The sequence below is a fragment of the Carlito syrichta genome, unplaced genomic scaffold (genome assembly GCF_000164805.1).
Source record: "Carlito syrichta isolate Samal-C Ts95f unplaced genomic scaffold, Tarsius_syrichta-2.0.1 Scaffold75492, whole genome shotgun sequence".
NCBI classification, from domain to species: domain Eukaryota; kingdom Metazoa; phylum Chordata; class Mammalia; order Primates; family Tarsiidae; genus Carlito; species Carlito syrichta.
Genome location: NW_007019588.1, coordinates 231,559 through 249,643, shown reverse-complemented (window position 1 = coordinate 249,643; position 18,085 = coordinate 231,559). Strand labels below are relative to the sequence as shown.

The 18,085-nt window shown below is 33.8% G+C and overlaps 1 protein-coding gene across 1 annotated transcript in view; it reads right to left on the bottom strand.

The window, feature by feature from the left end:
- LOC103255724 overlaps positions 1-18,085 on the bottom strand; it is a 108,539-nt gene that overhangs the window by 77,095 nt on the left and 13,359 nt on the right. Inside the window, exon 2 of the mRNA XM_021710106.1 lies at positions 17,924-18,004. Within this exon, the coding sequence (XP_021565781.1) occupies positions 17,924-18,004 (81 nt within the window). The remainder of the gene's footprint in view (positions 1-17,923; positions 18,005-18,085) is intronic.

Here is an 18,085-nt window from a genome sequence, read left to right as displayed (position 1 = left end):
TTTAGCTTCTGTTTCTAACATCTTTGTTGAAAATCAGTTTACAATATATATGTGCATTTATTTGAGTTTTTTTTTCTGTTCTAGTCACCTATGTGTCAACTACAACTTGGTAGTATATTTAGAAGCCAGATAATGAGGGATGCATCCAGCTTTGTTCTTTTTGCTTGAGATTGCTTTAGCTATTTAGGGTCTTTTGTAGTTCTACATCAATATTAGGGTTGTTTTTCTACTGTGAAGAATGTCATTGGTATTTTGATATGGATTGTATTAAATTTGTGGATTGGTTTAGGAAGTAAGTATTGTTACAGCTCCTTTAGTTTGGCAAATTCTGTCAGAAATATTACAGATTTCTTAGTTTGGCAAATTCTAGGTTCTTACTGAACAAACGAGAAGAATAAGAAGTGCAGACACCTAAGAGTGAGTAAGTCAAAGTTTATTCAGCAACAGAAAAGTTCTTAGCAGTGAGAGGGGACCCAAAAATGGGTGACCAGCTCTGAAATTGAGTTCAGGGGTTTTTATAGGCTCAATATGGAAAGTGTGTGCTGATTGGTTGCCTTGAAAATGCACCAACTAGAAAGTGGCACAATGGTATAAAGGACCAATTGGGAAAGGATAGGATGAGGACCAAACGAGAGAGTGCACCAAAAAGGGGGTGGGACTTCTCAGTCTGGTCTATGGATTTTACCTGAGACTTGCAGCTTGGTTCTTCAGGCGTTAGACTATTCTTGGTTTGTGGAAGTTTTACCAGGGACCCACCCTAACTCTCTGCCTGACCAGTTTCTTCCTTCCTCCTCTCTCAGTATGGGTATTTTAGCAATATTAATTATTTAAATCCATGAATAGGAGGTATCTTTTTATTTTGTGTTTATTTTTCAATTTCATTTCTCAATGTTTTACAGTTTTCATTATGGAGATCTTTTACTTTTTTGGTTAAGTTTCTTCCAAGGTATTTTATTTTATTTGTAGTTTTTAGTAAATGGCATTATTTAATGAAATGAATATAGAGTTTTGTCCATTATTCTGTTAATGTTATCATGTTTATTGATTTGCTTATGTTGAAATATCCTTATATCACTGGAATAAACCTTACTTGATCATGTTATATAATTTTTTTGATGCTGTTAGATTTCAGTATCTATGTTCATCTGATATATTCGCCTGTGTTTTGTTGTTGTTGTGTCTTTTTCTTGTTGTGATTAGTATAATGCTAGCCTCATTAGGATAAGTTTGAATTAATTCCATTCGTCTCAATTTTTAAATAATTTGAGAAAAATTAATACTATGTCTTTTTAAAGTTTGGTAGAAATCAGCAGTGAAGTCCTTTGGTCCTTGGTTTTTCTTTGTTGGTAGACTTTTTAATTTTTTCCCATTGATTCAGTCTTGGTACTTGTTGTTGGTCTGTTCAGCTTTTCTATTTCTATTTCTTTTTGGTTCAATCTTGGTAAGTTTCATATGATCAGGAATGTAATCATTTTCTCTAGGTTCTCCAATTTGCTGGCATGTAGCTTTTTATAATTTGTTTGTAATGATATTTCTATGCATTTCTGTGGCATCTGCTGTAATGTTCCCTGTTTTGTTTCTGATTTTATTTATTTAGCTCTTTTGTCTTTTTATATTGGTTAATCTAGGTAAATTTTAAATTTTTGTTTGTATTTTCAAAAAAACAACATTTTATTTTGTTGATTGTGTCATGTTTTTTGTTCTCATTTTTTAAAATTTCGGTTCTGATTAATATTGTTTATTTTCTTCTACTAATTTTAGCTTTAGTTTCTTCCCTTTTCTAGTTCCTAGGGTTCATTGTTAGACTGTTGATTTGATGTATTTCTATTTTTTTACATAGCCACTTATTGCTATAAGCTTCCCTTTTGATACTGTTTTTGCATCATACCAAAGGTTTTGTATGTCATGTTTCTATATTCATTTGTTTCAAGAAATTTTAAACAATTAAAATTATTCATTAACACATTGGTCATTCAGGAGCATGTTGTTTAATTACCATGTATTTGCACAGTTTTCAAAGTTCTTCCTTTTATTGTTTTCTAGTTAGGGTAAAAAATATACTTGATATAATGTCTATTTTAAAAAATGTGTTGAGAGTTGTTTTGTGGACTAATGTGGTCTATACTAAAGACTATTTCATGTGCTAATGAGAAGAATGTGTTTTCTGCAATTGTTGAATAAAATGTTGTATAAATGTGTGTTAGGTTCATCTGGTCTATTGCACAGTTTAAATCCAGTGTTTATTTGCTAATTTTCTGTTTAGATAGTTTGTCCAATTCTGAGAATGTGGTGCTGAAGTCACCAACTATTATTGTATTGGAATTTAGCTCTTCCTATTTATTTAATAATATGTGCTTTATATACCTAGATGCTCCAGTTTTGGATATATATATACACACACACTTATATACAATTGTTATATCCTCTTACTGAATTGATCTCTTTATATATATAATGACCATCTTTTACCTCTGTCTTAAAGTCTTTTTTCTATGATATAAGTGCAGCTCCTCTTACTCACTTTTGATTTCTGTTTCTGTAGCGTGTCTTTTCACATCCCTTCACTTTCAGACTATATGTGTCTTTACAGGTGAAGCAAATTTCATGTAGGCAGCATATAGTTATGTTTTGTTTTGTTTTGTTTTTCTTTATTCATTGCCCAATCTATTTCTTTTTTTAAGTGAGAAAGCATGATTTATTGAGAGGACAGAAAAGCTTCCACAGTGGAACGGGACCTAAAGGGGTTGCCCAGTCTATTTCATTTAATTTGGTAATTTTACCTATTTGCAATAAAAATAACTATTTGATAGATGAAGACCAACTCCTGTTATTTTGTTGTTTTCTGGTTGTTTTACATGTCCTTTGTTTATTTTTTTCTCTTTTTAAAAATTTTTTTCTCTCTTACTGTTTATTTTTACTATTTGATGGTTTTCGTAGTGATAATGTTGGATTCCTTTCTCTTTCTCATGTTTGTATCTGTTTTATAGGTGCATTTTTACTTTCATGTTTTTATGATTGTAGTTATTGTCCTCTCACTTCTTGATGTAGGACTTCTTGAAGCATTTCTTGTGAGGCAGACTAGTGGTGATAAATTTCTTCAGTTTTTGCTTGTCTGGGAAAGATATTATTTGTTCTTATTTGTGAAGGATAGATTTGCTGGGTGCAGTAATCATGGCTGGCAATTATAATTTTTTCTTTTAGCACTTTTAATATATCATCTCACTCTCCTGACTTGTAAGATTTCTGTTAAGAAATCTGCTATTAGTCAAAATTAGATTCCATTATATGTGTCTTAGTATTTTTTAAAAAATTCTCTCTGTCTTTGATTTGTGACAATTTGACTATAATGTGTGTCAGAGAGAATTGTTTGGGGTTGAAACTATTTGGAATTTTTAAGTTTCCTAATCTGGATGTCCATATCTTCACCAAGACCTGGACATGTTCAGCTAATCATTCATTAAATACATTTTTTATGCTTTTCCCCCCACTCTTCTTATTTGAAAATTCCGTAATATAAAAATTTTTTACTTTATAGTGATCCAAAAGTCTTTACACTTTTTAAATTCTTTTCCATTTTGTTTTTATGTTCATCATTGAGGTTATTTCTAAAGGCCTCTCTTCATGTTTAGAAATCATTTCTTCTGCTGGACCTAGTCTTTTGTTGGGGCTCTTGACTATATTTTTTATTTCATTCATTGAATTTTAAGCTTCCACATTTCTGTGTTTTTTGGTAAATAATATCGATCTCACTGTTGAATTTCTCATACAGATGATAATTTGTTTTTCAGATTTTGAATTGTCTACCTGTGTTCTTTTGAATCTTGCTTGGTTTCCTTAAGTTCATTATTTGGATTTATTATTTAACATCCCACAAATATTATTTTATTTGGAATCTGTTACTTCCTTTGGAAGTGTTCAATATCTCTGCTTTTCATGATTTGTGTGTGTATCCCTATATTTTTATCAGAACATCTAGTAGAATAGTCACCTCTTCCAATTTTATAAAAACATTTATAGAGAAACACTTATTCCTGCACATGGGTCTTAAAGTGTCAAATGGGTAGGATGCATTGGTTTTGGTTCTGGATAGACACAGTAATGTAGTCAATATTATAGTTTTTTCAGTTGTAACCCATGTTAGTAATATTTGCAAGTGCCACATTGACTTAGGCTGTGTGAGTTTTTGGTATTATTGATATGGCTTTGCCAGAGGTAGGTTCCTCAAACTGGTTATCAGATTAGGGCATACATATGCACACAATGGGTTGACTGACTGGCTATTGGCTCACTGAACTCTGGGCTACCAAGCCATTTCTCAGACCAGTAGCTGTTTCTCAGACCAGTAGACCAGCTACACACAGTGACTGTGTAGCTCAAGAGTTGATTCACTGGAGTTGAGTCCACTAGATTCAATCTCCAGCTAGTGTGAGTCCATGGAAATTTGGAAGCTCAGGGATGACTTTACTCAAGGTGGGTCCATCAAGTTGCTTATTCAGTCAGGGTTGCAGGGATGAAGCAGATCGGTCAACTTGAATGGGCTTGTTGGGGATGGTCAGTCTGGCTGTTTTTTTGGAAAAGCACACAGGCATGCAGTACTTTGACCAACTCAGGATAGGTTCTCGCATTGTCTAAGATAGGAATCACAGCTGTCCGTGGTCCCAAATTCTAAGCAACCAGTGTTATGGTGTTGAAATCATCTGTATAAGTTTGGTGGAATAACGAAGGAGATGCAAGGCTGGAGAAGCACAGTGGCTACTGGTTCCCAGAGCAGGGCATACTTTAACAATGGCTCCGGTTTCAAGATTACAGTATGCTGTAGCTTATGTCATAAGGGCCAGGGAGTGCACAATCTGTACTCCCATTTTAGAGTAATACAGCAGTGTGAATTACAGGTAGCTCCCCAAACTTGGCTCAGTACTTGTGAGGACTGGGATTCTTCTATGTTAAGGTATACAGGTGTCTTTAGTGGCAATGTGAGCTGTTAGGAGCTTCCTTCTTACCTTTTCCTCAAAAGGGGAAGTATCTTCTGGCTCTGAGTTATTCCCAGTGGGGTAGATGGGTGACAGAGGCAGGGAGCCTTGCTTCTCTCTTTATTCTGCCAGTTTATGCCTCCATTCTGGGCTTTTATGCACCACAATAAATTTGTCAGTTTCCTGCTGCTTTCCAGCACTCATCCTCAGATATTCCAATTGAGTTTTCATGGTTTATTTGTTGTTTTAGTCTTTTTGTTTGGGGAATGAGCACCAGGCCCCTCTAGACAGGCATCTTAGTGATTTCACTTTTAATATTGGATAGAAATTACTTTTAATCTTCTTAGAATATGCTGATGTCCTTTACTGCAGGCTTTTGGCAAGCCCCAATTAAAACTCACCCTACTCCTTTATTAGGAGAAAAACATATTTCCATTGGGGTAGATGGGTGACAGAAGCAGGGAGCCTTGCTTCACTCATAAGCTCATAAAGTTCAGCTTTTGAGGTAAAATAGTTTGTCTGAAAATATAATCACTGAATATTCTTGGTGAGTAAATCAACTCATTCACTCCTTGGTTCACTAATTCATCTCAGCTGCATTATTATTCATATGTTTGTAGAGTGATTTTATATATTTTTGATACTTCCTCTGTAAATACCAGAATTTTGAACCTGAAAAATCATATTTTTACTATACCTTATAGCTTCATGTAGATTGGTTTAGTAGCAAATCAGGGTAGAATAAATGTTCTTATAAATTACAGTGATCTACAATTACAATAAAAGTTGTACTCACATATCTTTGAAAATATGTATGTGGAAAACTATGTATGGTAAACATTATATAAAAGAAAAACTCATAGCGCATGAGTTTTCTTATATGTATTTTATGATCTTCAACATAAGGATTTAATTATTGTGCTTTTGGATATGATGATTCTCGGCCCAACTAAATGAAGTATTGTTAGCTAATAGAAGACATGATATGCTTCAGGTCAAGACATTATGGGGAAGCTGTGAATTTAAGACCTCCATCATGCTGGAACCAACAGACAAATCTTTTTTTTTTTTTTGGACAGAAGCCAGCTATAGCTATTACTGAATAGGGTACTCAATGATCCCACTTAAGATGGTATTTTTTAAAAAGAAAAATGTAAAGGAGTTGTCAAGGGAAAAATATGGTTTTGAAAGTAGAATCCATTTTTTTGTTGTTAATTTGAATTTCTTATCACCAAATTTTATGACCTCAATTCCATTATAAAAATCCATTTAGAATAGATTCAGTAATTGTAAAATTGAAGTTCAACCGTAACCAGATTTAATAATTCATATGGTTCAGGTCTTAAATATTTTAATTATTCAATGTGTTCAAAAAAACTTATGCAATGATCTCACTTATATGTGGAATCTAAAAGAGTAAAGTGTATAGAAACAGAGAATAGAATGGTTGTTACCAGAGGCTAGGGTGGTGGGAAGATTTGAAAAAATGTTGGTCAAAAGATACAGATTTCAGTTAGACAGAAAAAATGTACATCATAGTGACTATAGTTAATAGCAATTTATTTATTACTTGAAAGTTGCTAAGAGAGTAGATTTTAAGTGTTTTCAACAACAAGAAAAAATTTATAAGTATGTGAGGCAATATATATATATGTCAATTAGCTTGATTTAGCCATTTCACAATATGTATATGTATATTGAAATATTTTTATATTTATAAATATATACAACTTTTATTTGCAAATTTAAAAATAAAGTAAATTTGAAAATTATGCCATAGAATATCTTTCTTTTTCCAACATGTGCCTTTTTAATTTTTTTTAGTGTCAATGAGAGCATCTAAGTTTTTCTCTCAGCTTACTTCAAAAGCAATTTTGCAATCTCTTTTTTAAAATCTTAAAGATATGGGGTACAATTCAGGATTAGGTACATAAGTGGTCATCGTACAAGTAAAGTTTGGGCCTCTTTTTGGTCCCCATTCACCAGTTTTGAGATCAGGTATCCTTATTGATGTCATGGGCCCCCATTTCCCCATTCCCTGGCAGTTTCCCACTACTGTCAATCTCTTTCTTATAGTATTATAACAAATATTCAAGGTTCACTTATGAGTGAGAACATGTGGTACTCATTTCTTTGTTTCTGTGATACCTCACTGAGTATTATAGACTAAATCCATCCAAGTTGTGACAAAATCCATAATTTTGCTTTTCTTTATGACTGCATAATATTCCCTTGTGTATATGTACCACTTTTTTAATCCAGTCCATTTACAATGGGCAGCAAGCTTGGCTCCATGTATTTGCTATTGTGAATAATGCCATAGTAAACATGCATGTGCAGTGCAGGTATCTTTTTTATAAAATGATTTGAGTTCCTCTGGGTATATTCCCAGAAGGTAGAATACCGGGCTGAATGGAAGGACGATTTTTAGATCTTTTAGGAATTGCTACACTGTTTTCCTCAGAGGTTATACTAGTTTACACACCCACCCACAGTGTAGAAGCATTCCCTTTTCCCCACATGCTCACCAGCATTTGTTGTTTTTTGTTATTGTTGAGGCCCATCCTGACTAGAGTTAGGTGGTATCTCAGTGTGTTTTTTATTTGCATTTTTTTTGATGATTAGTAAGGCTGAGCATTTTTTCATGTATCTGTTGGCTGCTCATATGTCTTCTTTTGAGAAGTATCTATTCATATCTTTTGCCCACCTTTTAATAGGTTGTCTGTTTTTTTTTTTCCTTTCAGCACATTTGAGTTTTCTGTAGATCCTGAATTTTAGGCCTTTGTCAGATATACAGCTGGCAAATATTTTTTCCATTCTGTGGGTTGTCTCTTTGCTTCCTTGATGATTTCTTTTGCTTTGCAGAAGCTCATGAATTTGATGAGGTCCCACTTTATCTTATCTCTTATGGCATGGGCTTTTGGGGTTTTGATCAGGAATTGGTTGCACATTCCAATTTTCATAAGGATGTCTCCTGCATTTTCTAAGATTCTTATCATATGAGGTTTTACATTTAGGTCTTTGATTCATTCAGGATTGATGATTGTGTATGGTGATAGGTAGGAATCCTGTTTCAATATTATGCATGTAGTCAGCCAGTTTCCCCTGCACCATCTACTGAATAGTTTCTCCTCTCCCTAGTAGTTGTTGGTAGAGGCTTTGTCGAATTATGTGTTGGTTAAGAAATTGAGATTTTGTTTTCGAAATCTCTATATAGTTCCATTGGTCTATATGCCTGTTCTAGTACCAATAGCAGACTGTTTTGATTATTTTAACTTTAAAATAAAGTTTAAAGTCTGGGTGACAGAGTGAGACTCCAACTCAAAAAAAAAAAAAAAAAAATTCTGTATTGTCGTTTTTAGGTCTGAGAAGAATGATGTTGGTAATTTAATGGGTAATTGGTAGGATGGTCATCTTAACAATGTTGATTTTTCCAATCCATGGTCATAGATTATTTTTCCATTTGTTTCTGTTTTCTTTTATTTCCTTAAGCAGTGTTTTGTAGTTTTTTTGTAAAGGTTTTTTACTTCCCTGGTTAGGAAGATTTCGAGGTATTTCATTTTGGGGGGTGGGTATTGTGAATGAGATTGTACTTTTTGTTTGGTTCTCTGCCTGTTTGTTTATTTGGTTCTCTGCCTGCAACTACTTTTTTATGTTTATTTTGTACCCTGAGACTTTGCTAAAGTCCTTTATCAGTGCAAAGAGGTTTGTGACAATTTCTCTTGGGTTTTCAAGGTATAGGATCATATCATCAACAAAGAAGGATAACTTAACTTCCTCTTTTTCTATTTTGATAACCCTGATTTCCTTCTCTTGTCTGATTCTCTAGCTGGGACTTCCAACACTGTGTTGAACAGGAGGGGTAAGAGTGGGCAGCCTTGTCTTATTCTGATTTTCAGGGGAAATGCTTCCAATTTCTATCCATTTAGCAACATGTTGGCTGTGGGTTTATCATTGATGGCTCTTACTGTTTTGAGGTATGTTCCCTCTATGCCTAGGTATTCAAAGATTTTTATCAAGAAGGGATGCTGAATTTTATTGAAAGCATTTTCTGCATCTAATGATGTAATTATGTGGTTCTTGTTTTTATATCTGTTGATGTATTTAATTATGTTTACAGTCTTGCAGATGTTAAACCAGCCCTGTATTTGGGGGATGAAGCCACTTGGTCAAGGTAGATGTTTTTGAGATCTGTTCTTGAACTGTCTTATAAAATACATATTCAAAAACTCCTTGCCCAAGCTATTTTTAAGAGACTGCGTCTTCCACTAACTCAACTACTCATTCCTTTGCTCCATACTCACCCACTATCTATTTCTACCCCATGCTTATTCCATCATCTACTTTGCCAAGTTTGTAAATTAGACTCTCTTCTGAGCTGATAAATATCAGTATCACAGCTTATTTCATAAAAAGTTGCTTGCTCTTAATAAATGCATGGAAAACTTTGCATATTTTTTTTCTACAAGTTAAGCAATTCTAGGAACATTTCCAAATGATGTGATGTCCCTATATTTTTGTTCTAAGATGATAACTTTGTGGTTTTGCCATTCTGGAAGTTTGTGGAAGTCATGTAGGACATTCGTGTTTCATAAGAAAAGCACCATAAAACATTGTCAGGAAAACATTGACTGCCACTTCTCACACTGTCCTAGCTTCCCTCCCACAACCTTCATGATTTTATCGCAACCTAGCTGAGAGTAGCTGAATCATGATGGAGTTCTCCTTTGTCACCATTCATTTGCTGATGCTCTGGGTCTCTGTGATAAAGAACTAAGTCACTGTCTTTTTCTCTGAGAATGTAGTCAAGATGTACATAATAGATTAGTATACCTTTGAAAGAAGTATAATTTCTCCATCTGATACTGTAGTTGTTGCCGGAGTTAAAGATGCTAGTCTAGTTGGAAAAACAGACATATAAACCAATAATTTTAATCTATGAAAAGCAAGTTTGAGATACTATGATTGAGTAAAGGAGCACATTCATTGGCTATTTTAGGCTTTGAGAGTGACCAAGGTGACTTTAATAGTCCCCTTTGCTTGATTTAACTTTGACAGATCTCTTCCTGACTCTGATGTCCCTTTTCTTAGGTAATTTATTTGAGCAAACTTGCAATTGTAAACCCTTTCTCAGTTCCTTTGAGATATAAATCTTCTCACAGTCTCTTGCCAGTTTTGTAACTCAGGAATTCCCATCTCAAGGACCTGGGTGCCATTTCTTTGAAATGTACTTATCAAGAAATGTAAAGCCCCCATCTACTAGTCTTTATGGAAGGATAAGAGTCTAACTTTGATAAACAACAATTAGCAAACACATTTATCAATCTCTTTGCAATGTCCTCTAGTACTTTTCCACTAGCTCATCCCAGTGCTTAAGAACTCTCTCACTTTTTGTTTCAGAAGATGGGTTTATTGTTTCAGAAGATGAATTTATTGTTTCAGAAGATGAGTTTATTCATTCTCTCCAATTATGATAGTCTTAAAAATAGTTTTTCTAGATTATTTAACTTTTCTGATTCATTTTTTTCTTTGATACAAGTCTTCAAATATATATATGATTATAAAATAAAGTTGAGAATTTAGTGGGAGCAGAATGAACACTATTATGGTTCTAGAAATTTGGCAACTTCTGGGAACTGTGTTACTGCCTCCTGCTTTCTGGGAAGGGCACAAAGCACAGCTGATTACTGCTAGAATCAATCTACTCTGCCTAGCAGCTATTCACAGCACAAAAGTCTCTAGTTTGAGTCCTCTTTCCAGCACCACACCAGTTCCAGGATAATAATTGCTGTTTTTTTCTGTTTGTTTTCCTCAGATGGACAAAAACTAAATAATACTACTCCTTTTATCCTCATCAGAGAGAGACATTGCATAATATTACATATGCTCTATGAGAAACCAAAAGAGAAATTGATTGACAGTAACAATGACAAAATTTTAAACAGGAGATAGTCATTTTGAACATTTGTATTTTAATTTCATCAAAATGTATAAAACATGTAAAAATGAATATCTCATTGAAGCCAAATAGTCTAGAGCTCGTTCTTACCTAATGATATACTGAGAACCTTCCATTGAACTTTAGATGTGTGAAGAATTCAGTTTGATAATTACTGATCTAGAATACTAGAGTCACAGTGATTACCAAACTTCTGGGTACATAAGATTCCTGGGAATTACTTAAAATTAAAAACTCTGCTTTAGGGTACCCATAGAACAGTATAGGAGGGGAATATGGAGCCAGATATTAACTTTCAGAGAAAATCTTGAGAAATCTTATTTTAAAAATTCATGGTTTAGCTTATCCTTCCGTGGGGGGAAAAAAGTTTTAAAGTTAATATTTGCCTAGATGAAAGGAAAAGTAGACAGCTGCAAAAATCACTAATTAGTTAAATTAGACTCTTCAAATGGTTAGCAAGTTCAACTTTAACTCTGCCAAATAGTGCCTATTTTTCACTTTTGAGTTCTAGGGATCTTAAAGTGTTATCTTTTCTAACATTAAAAGATTACTTCAAAAATATAATTAAGACATCTTAAAGGAGAAAAAAGCCTTTTTTATTCTTCTTCCTGCCTCCCTTTCTGTGCCTTTTAAAAAACGTTGTTGACAGTTGGCTTGCCATCTGTTCCAACAGGGCAAAAGTATAAAAGTTGGTGATGTTTTTCAATGGAAGCAGTTGATTATAGATAACATATTATTTTCAGAAAATATTAACCAACAAAGCAACTGGTCTGAAAAAAATACCTCAAAAATAAAGAATGCATGCTTGTTTCTTCTCATGATATTCAAAATTGTTTTTCAGATTAAAACTCCTTTGACTTTAAATACATGATTGGACAAAGGGGAAGGGTAATGGAGTGGGGAACATCTCTAATTTTCCAAGCCAACATTGCTGACTGCATAGGCTAGGGTCTAACTGACCTTTTTTATTATGATAATAATTATTATAATAATGGCACAATGACAGTGGTGAACTATTGTGGGATAAGTGTTTTGGGCTAATAAATGAGAAAATGGAAAATGTTCTGCAATTTCTTTCAAAATCTTTCTGTGACTAGTAGAAAGCACCATTTGTTTTGAGACACCTGAAAAAAGAATTGTATAGTGAAGCCACAGTAGTTCACTTTCTTGATTTCAGTTTTCTCCTCTGTAAAATGGAAATAACCACATGCATTTTACAATTCTTGGTGCCTGGTGACTTCATTCTTCTGTCAGGAGAGAACCCCAATAACCCAGTGAATCAACCTGACTTATCATTACAGTAGACCCTGAGGAAAATGCCTTTTACCTTCAGCTCTGGTGTATGACTTATGGTAAGAGGTCCACAGTCAAAATCATGTTATGAGACTCTGGTCAACAGGCAAACCCAGTTTGAGTGAAATTTATTTAAACGTATCACAATGGAGGAAATACTGAAAAGAAAAGACACTCAGTATTACCAGCTCACCTCCCCCACTTATTCCCATTTTAACTTTTCATTCTGCATTTTTAGTTATGTAAGATAATGTTATTATCAAGTTATTGACATGGCAGGACTTTGAGAAGAAAAAAAAAAATCAATTTTTACTGCTATGCCATCCAGACTGATGCAATCGTAGTTTTTCATGTCATTTATAATATCTTTCTCTCTTACTCAGATATGTTTTCGAACTGTAATCTATAAACCAAGATTTATTCACATATGGGTGAAAGTGTGTTTTTTTCCATTTTCTGTTATCCATACTGACAGTGAAGAATTTTCATTTATAGGTCTCCAAGCAAGTATTTCAAAGTGGATCCCTTGACCTTAGTTAATTATAAAATAAGTACTTCTCTTCTTGGAAGTGCCCTCCTGGCCAGCAGGGATTGTTCAGGAAGAAACCACACCCATGAGAGCAACTGCTGTGTCTCTGGGAAGTCTCTACTTGTATGAAGAACATTATTACTTTGCCCTCCAAGATGCTTCTCTCTGGAATGAATAAACTCAATTCCTTTCATCTTTCCTCTTGGGCTTCCTTTTCAATACTTTTGTCATTTTTTTTCTTTGTACGAGAAGTCCAGAAATAAAAGGAGCAGAGTAACAATCTCTACCTGAACAAAGCTAAATGTTAAAAATGTATAATTAATATATTCTATTCATGTCAATACTATGAGAAAAATAATTTTAAAATGTTATTTCTCATTCTTTCTAGCATATTCACTCAGAAAATTTTCTGCATTTATGTTAGTATTTTTCCCTAACCAAAAAATAGCACGCTATATTGTTAATCTCTTGAAATGAATACCACTCAAAGCAAAGCATGATTGTTTAACATCTATCCCTATTGAGCTCCTGTTTGTAAACTAATGGTTTATTTACTGAACAAAACCAGATCAGAGACAGTTAGTCCACATTAAAGCCTGTTAGTTCAACAAAGATATAATAATATTTTTTAAAATCTGGTAACAATAAAAGCGAGGAGAAGAAATTAAAATTTGTTAGCTTGTTAAAGTGCTAGCACTCCCTAATGAAGACAAAATAAACTCTCTTGGCCAACTGTGGTTCGTTGTTAAATTGGGTCTCTTGTATTTATATATCTCCCTGGAACCTATAAAGACCTAGAGAGACTTACAGAGATGGCTTGTGTGTGATTACATAAAATAAAGTCTACTAACACTCTAAATCTTCCAACCCTTTGTAACCAGGACATGTGAGGGTAAACCTAAAATTGTTTATCTATTAATTGTTCTACCTGACATTACTGTAACTTTATTCTGTGGCAATATTTTAACCTACATTCAAATGCCTAAACAATGATTTAAAAGTTACATAAACACACCTATAAATACAGAGAAAAAGAGTCTTAAAGGGCATGCACAAACTTTTACCAATGACTTCCTCTAAAAAGTGGAGATGTGAGTTGGAGAAATAGGACGGCAGATGTGTCTGATTACAGAGGAATTTTTAATTTTTAGCTTAAATACTTCAATATTGTTTAAATACTTGTATAGTAGACTATCTCAAAGTGTCATTTTATATAGTGTAAATCAATGATTTTTGTAAAACAATAGTTTTTAATAACTAAAAAATTCCATGAATTGATCAATTTTCTTTTTACTTGAAAAATAATATCCCATTTATCCTAGATGTTTATATTTTTTTCTTTTTTGCTCTTTTTTGCTGTATTCTCATGAAATTTAAAAAACAAAATAGAAAAACACCTGTGTTTTGGGTGTGGTGGATCATGCTTCTAATCCCAGCACTTTGAGAGGTTGAGGCAAGAGGATTGCTTGAGGCCAGAAGTTTGAGACCAGCCTGAGTCACATATTAGAACTTGTCTCTAAAAAAAAAATGAATAAATAAAATTTAAAAAGTTGGGCTTTGCGGTGCACGTCTGTGTTCCCAGCTACTCAGGAGCCTGAGGAGGGAGAATTGCTTCATCCCAAGAGTTCAAGTTTACAGTGAGCCGTCATCATGTCACTGCACTCTAGTCTGGGCAATAGATCCTGACAAGGAAGAAGAGGAGGAGGAGGAAGAGGAGGAGGAAGGGGAACGAGGAGGAAGAGGAGAAGGAGGAGGAGGTAAAGAAGGAGGAGGAAGAGGAGGAGGAGGAAAAGGAGGAGGAGAAGAAGAAGAGGAAGAAGGAGAAGGAGGAGGAGGAGGAGGAGGAGAAGGAGAAGGAGAAGAAGAAGAGGAAGAGGAAGAAGAAGGAGAAGAAGAAGGAGAAAGTATTTGAGTTGTACCTGTATTTATTCAACATTAAGAATCAGATTCCAGAAAGTGGTAGAAAAAAAAAAAATCATCACATATCTCAAGTCAATTCAATCATCAAAAATAAAATAATAAATGCCCTGATTGCATCATTTGATTATTTGGTCTGTTTGCATTAGCAACTGGCTTAATTTCAAGACTAGGTCTGTCAAATCCCATTTTCTGTCTCATGGTACGTAGCTTCCTTTAAAAAAAAAATGCTACTAGTACATATCTTAAAACACTGCTTAATAAAAATGAAATTTGTTACTATTTCCACACCATTTAACTGAGAGATATGCAAATATGCCATCAAAGCAATAAACAAAATGCTGCTTTTAACTCTAATGTTCCCTTCCACAGAACTCCTTCAGCAGGTGCACTGTAGTACACTGATGACATCCAATGGCCAAATAAATTATTTGCAGGGTTTTAGCCTCTCAGTAGCAGGGCCTTCCTTCAGGTGGGATCCCTCTTGGTACCACCCAGGTGTGGTATCTTCACCACAGGGAGAAGATTAAGTACAATCTTCTCATCTGGAGAAAGATATGGAAACACTAGAAAATAACAGAATGAAAAAGACAGCGGTCTTCTTTGAGCTGTCTTGCAAGGCCAGTCTCTGAAGGAGAGAAGGAGAGAATTTCTTTTGCAAAGCCTCATGGAAAATCTAATTCAGATAGACGTTTCTATGCTTTGGCTATGTTTGATTTGCATACTGCTTTTAGATTGTAAGGTTTTTTGAAGTCTGAGGTTCTCATACCCCAGGTTAAAAAATTTGTGGAAATTGAAAAATTATTGCAATAAATTCCAAAGACATATTATGAAAAACCCCAATTATTGGGTTGGATGGGTTCTCTTCATGATTTTGCTAAAGTCACACCATGTATACGTCATTTACTGATAAGGTTGTTATTAATTTACAAAATGACTGTGACTATATAAATGTCTTCTTGGTTCAGAGCCTGCTTTATTGCCATTAACACAAAGGTAGCTTGTGACAAGAATGAAGAATGGATTGAGAATGAATCAAGAATAAAGAAGGAGATGATGTATATAGTTTCTGTGCATCTGTTCTACGAATATGTCATGTGTTTTAATCTTCTGTGCATTTGCTTACACTGATCCTTGTAACTGAACTCATATTTTCTCTAATCTTATTCATATTATAAATAATAATTCAATTTTTAAAATATAGCCTTTTCTAATCAAACTGGTTGGAATTATGTGCCCTTTCTGAGGTTGTCTTTCACTTTCCACTATTTTCTGTAACATTTTACCCTCTGTATATATAATATTTTTTTTTCTTTGAGTATCTATATTCAGTTCCCAATTTTAATATTTTTGAAAGTAGGAACCAGATATTATTTACGCCTAAATCTTCCATAGTAATAATAGATGCTTGGTATTTATTGGGTACTCAATTCATGTTTGTTTAGTTAATGTCTTTATAGTACTATATATTATTATCTATTCTCAGTTGCCATCTTTTAAAATCTATCAACAGAATTAGACACTGTTCATAATTTCTTCCTGTTTGCAAAATTTTATTTATTTGGCTTTCAGGACAGCAAAGTTTCTCATTTTCTGCTTCTCTCTCTAGCCATTGTTTTTATTGTCATCCAGTTTCTGCTCGTTCCCACAGCTGCCAAAGACACAAAACTGAAAATTCAACTTTTTCTATCAACATTTTTTCTTTGGGAATCTCATTCTATCTCATGGTATTAAATCCCATCCATCTTTTGATGAATATCACAATTGTCCTAGCCTGAACCCTATTTCAAATTGCAAATATTCCTAATCTTAATTTCTTATCTTTAACCAGAATATTATCCTCCTATTGTCTTTTTGAAAGTAGTTACTGGAAGTCCTGCTTTTCAGATGTTCACATCAGAAATCTTACAATGATCCTTGCCTTCTACACTTTATTCAGTGATCCGTCATCAAATTCTGCCAGATCATCTTTTTCAACTGGTTTAAGCACCATATTGTCAGGTATGAATTATTGAAATAATCCCCCAAATTGGCATTCTGCTCCATTCAGTCTATTCTCAGCACTTTAATCAGTGATCCTTTGTAAACATAAGCCAGATAAGTTCACTCCTTAGCTCAAAATTCTGTAGTGAATTATTTCTTAATCAAGAAAAAGGACAAAGATTGACAGTCTGACCTCCGACCTCACCTCCTGACCCTCTTCTCATTCATTTCCTCTCTGACATTATTGGCTTCCATTTCAAGAAACTCCTACCTCAAGGCCTTTACATTGCTTTTTTCCATTTTACTGTATTACTCTTCTCTGAGATGGATTTAAGCTTTTCCTTTTTTGTACTCCTCTTATCAACATAATCAAAATATTTGCCACTGTTTATCTCTCCCTTATACCACATAAAGTTTTTGTTGGCATTGTCTTATTTATTGCAAGTAAATACTGATATTTAATATCCCTAACATCTAGAATATCCTGTGACAAATAGAAGACACTAGATAGACATTTCTTAAGTGAAAAAAATAAGTGAATAAATAAACAACATAATTACTCAGCTCCCAGTGTGTCTCTAATACCAGGTTAGGACATAATCTACACTGTCCTCTAAATAAACTCATGCAACCACTTTGAAAAACAGGGATGGAATGTATCTGGCTCTTTGTAAGGTAAGTAATCCTTTCCCTAATCTTAGGGCAAGTCAATCCATAAGTAATAGTTGAAATATATAATGTATTATTATGTTATACACATTGATGTTAGAAATCTATATTTTCTTACATGAAAAATTTTCCATGGTATCATTTGTTAAAGGCAAAACTGTAATAGTAAAAGGTTCTAGAGACAATTTTCTTTGAAGAATGGAGTGGGAAGGAAAAAGGAAATAAAACATGGGATGGATATTGACCAGTATGTTATCAGAAGTTATCTCTGGGTAATAAGGTCATTTTCTTACTTCTCCACACTCCCATACATTTTGGAACTAAGCCATGTTTTTAAAAAAATAGAAAAATAGCTTAATGTTGAAAGAATTATATAGCTAGACTATTTTCCTTATTTAAGCAATGTTCAAGAGGATAATAAGTTGAACAGGGCTTTACTCTTAAAATAAACTGAGAATAGACTCTGTTTTTACTTTCCTTTAGAATTCATGTTGGACTCTCACCTCACCTCACCTATGCATTTTCTTCTGCTTTCTGTTTTCAGTGGAAAGGGTCAGAATTTGATATACAGTTCTTAAGGGATCTGAGAGTTAAGGACTTTACCTCTTCTTTTTATGTAATTCATTGTCACAGAGATAGTCGTGTTTCTTGTCACTTTTGTATTTCCCCCATCCAAAAAATGCTCTGAAAACAGAAAAGGAAAAAAAAAAAAAAGCTAATAACTTTCTGAAAAACACGTTTTTAAAATCTCAATATTTGTCCAGG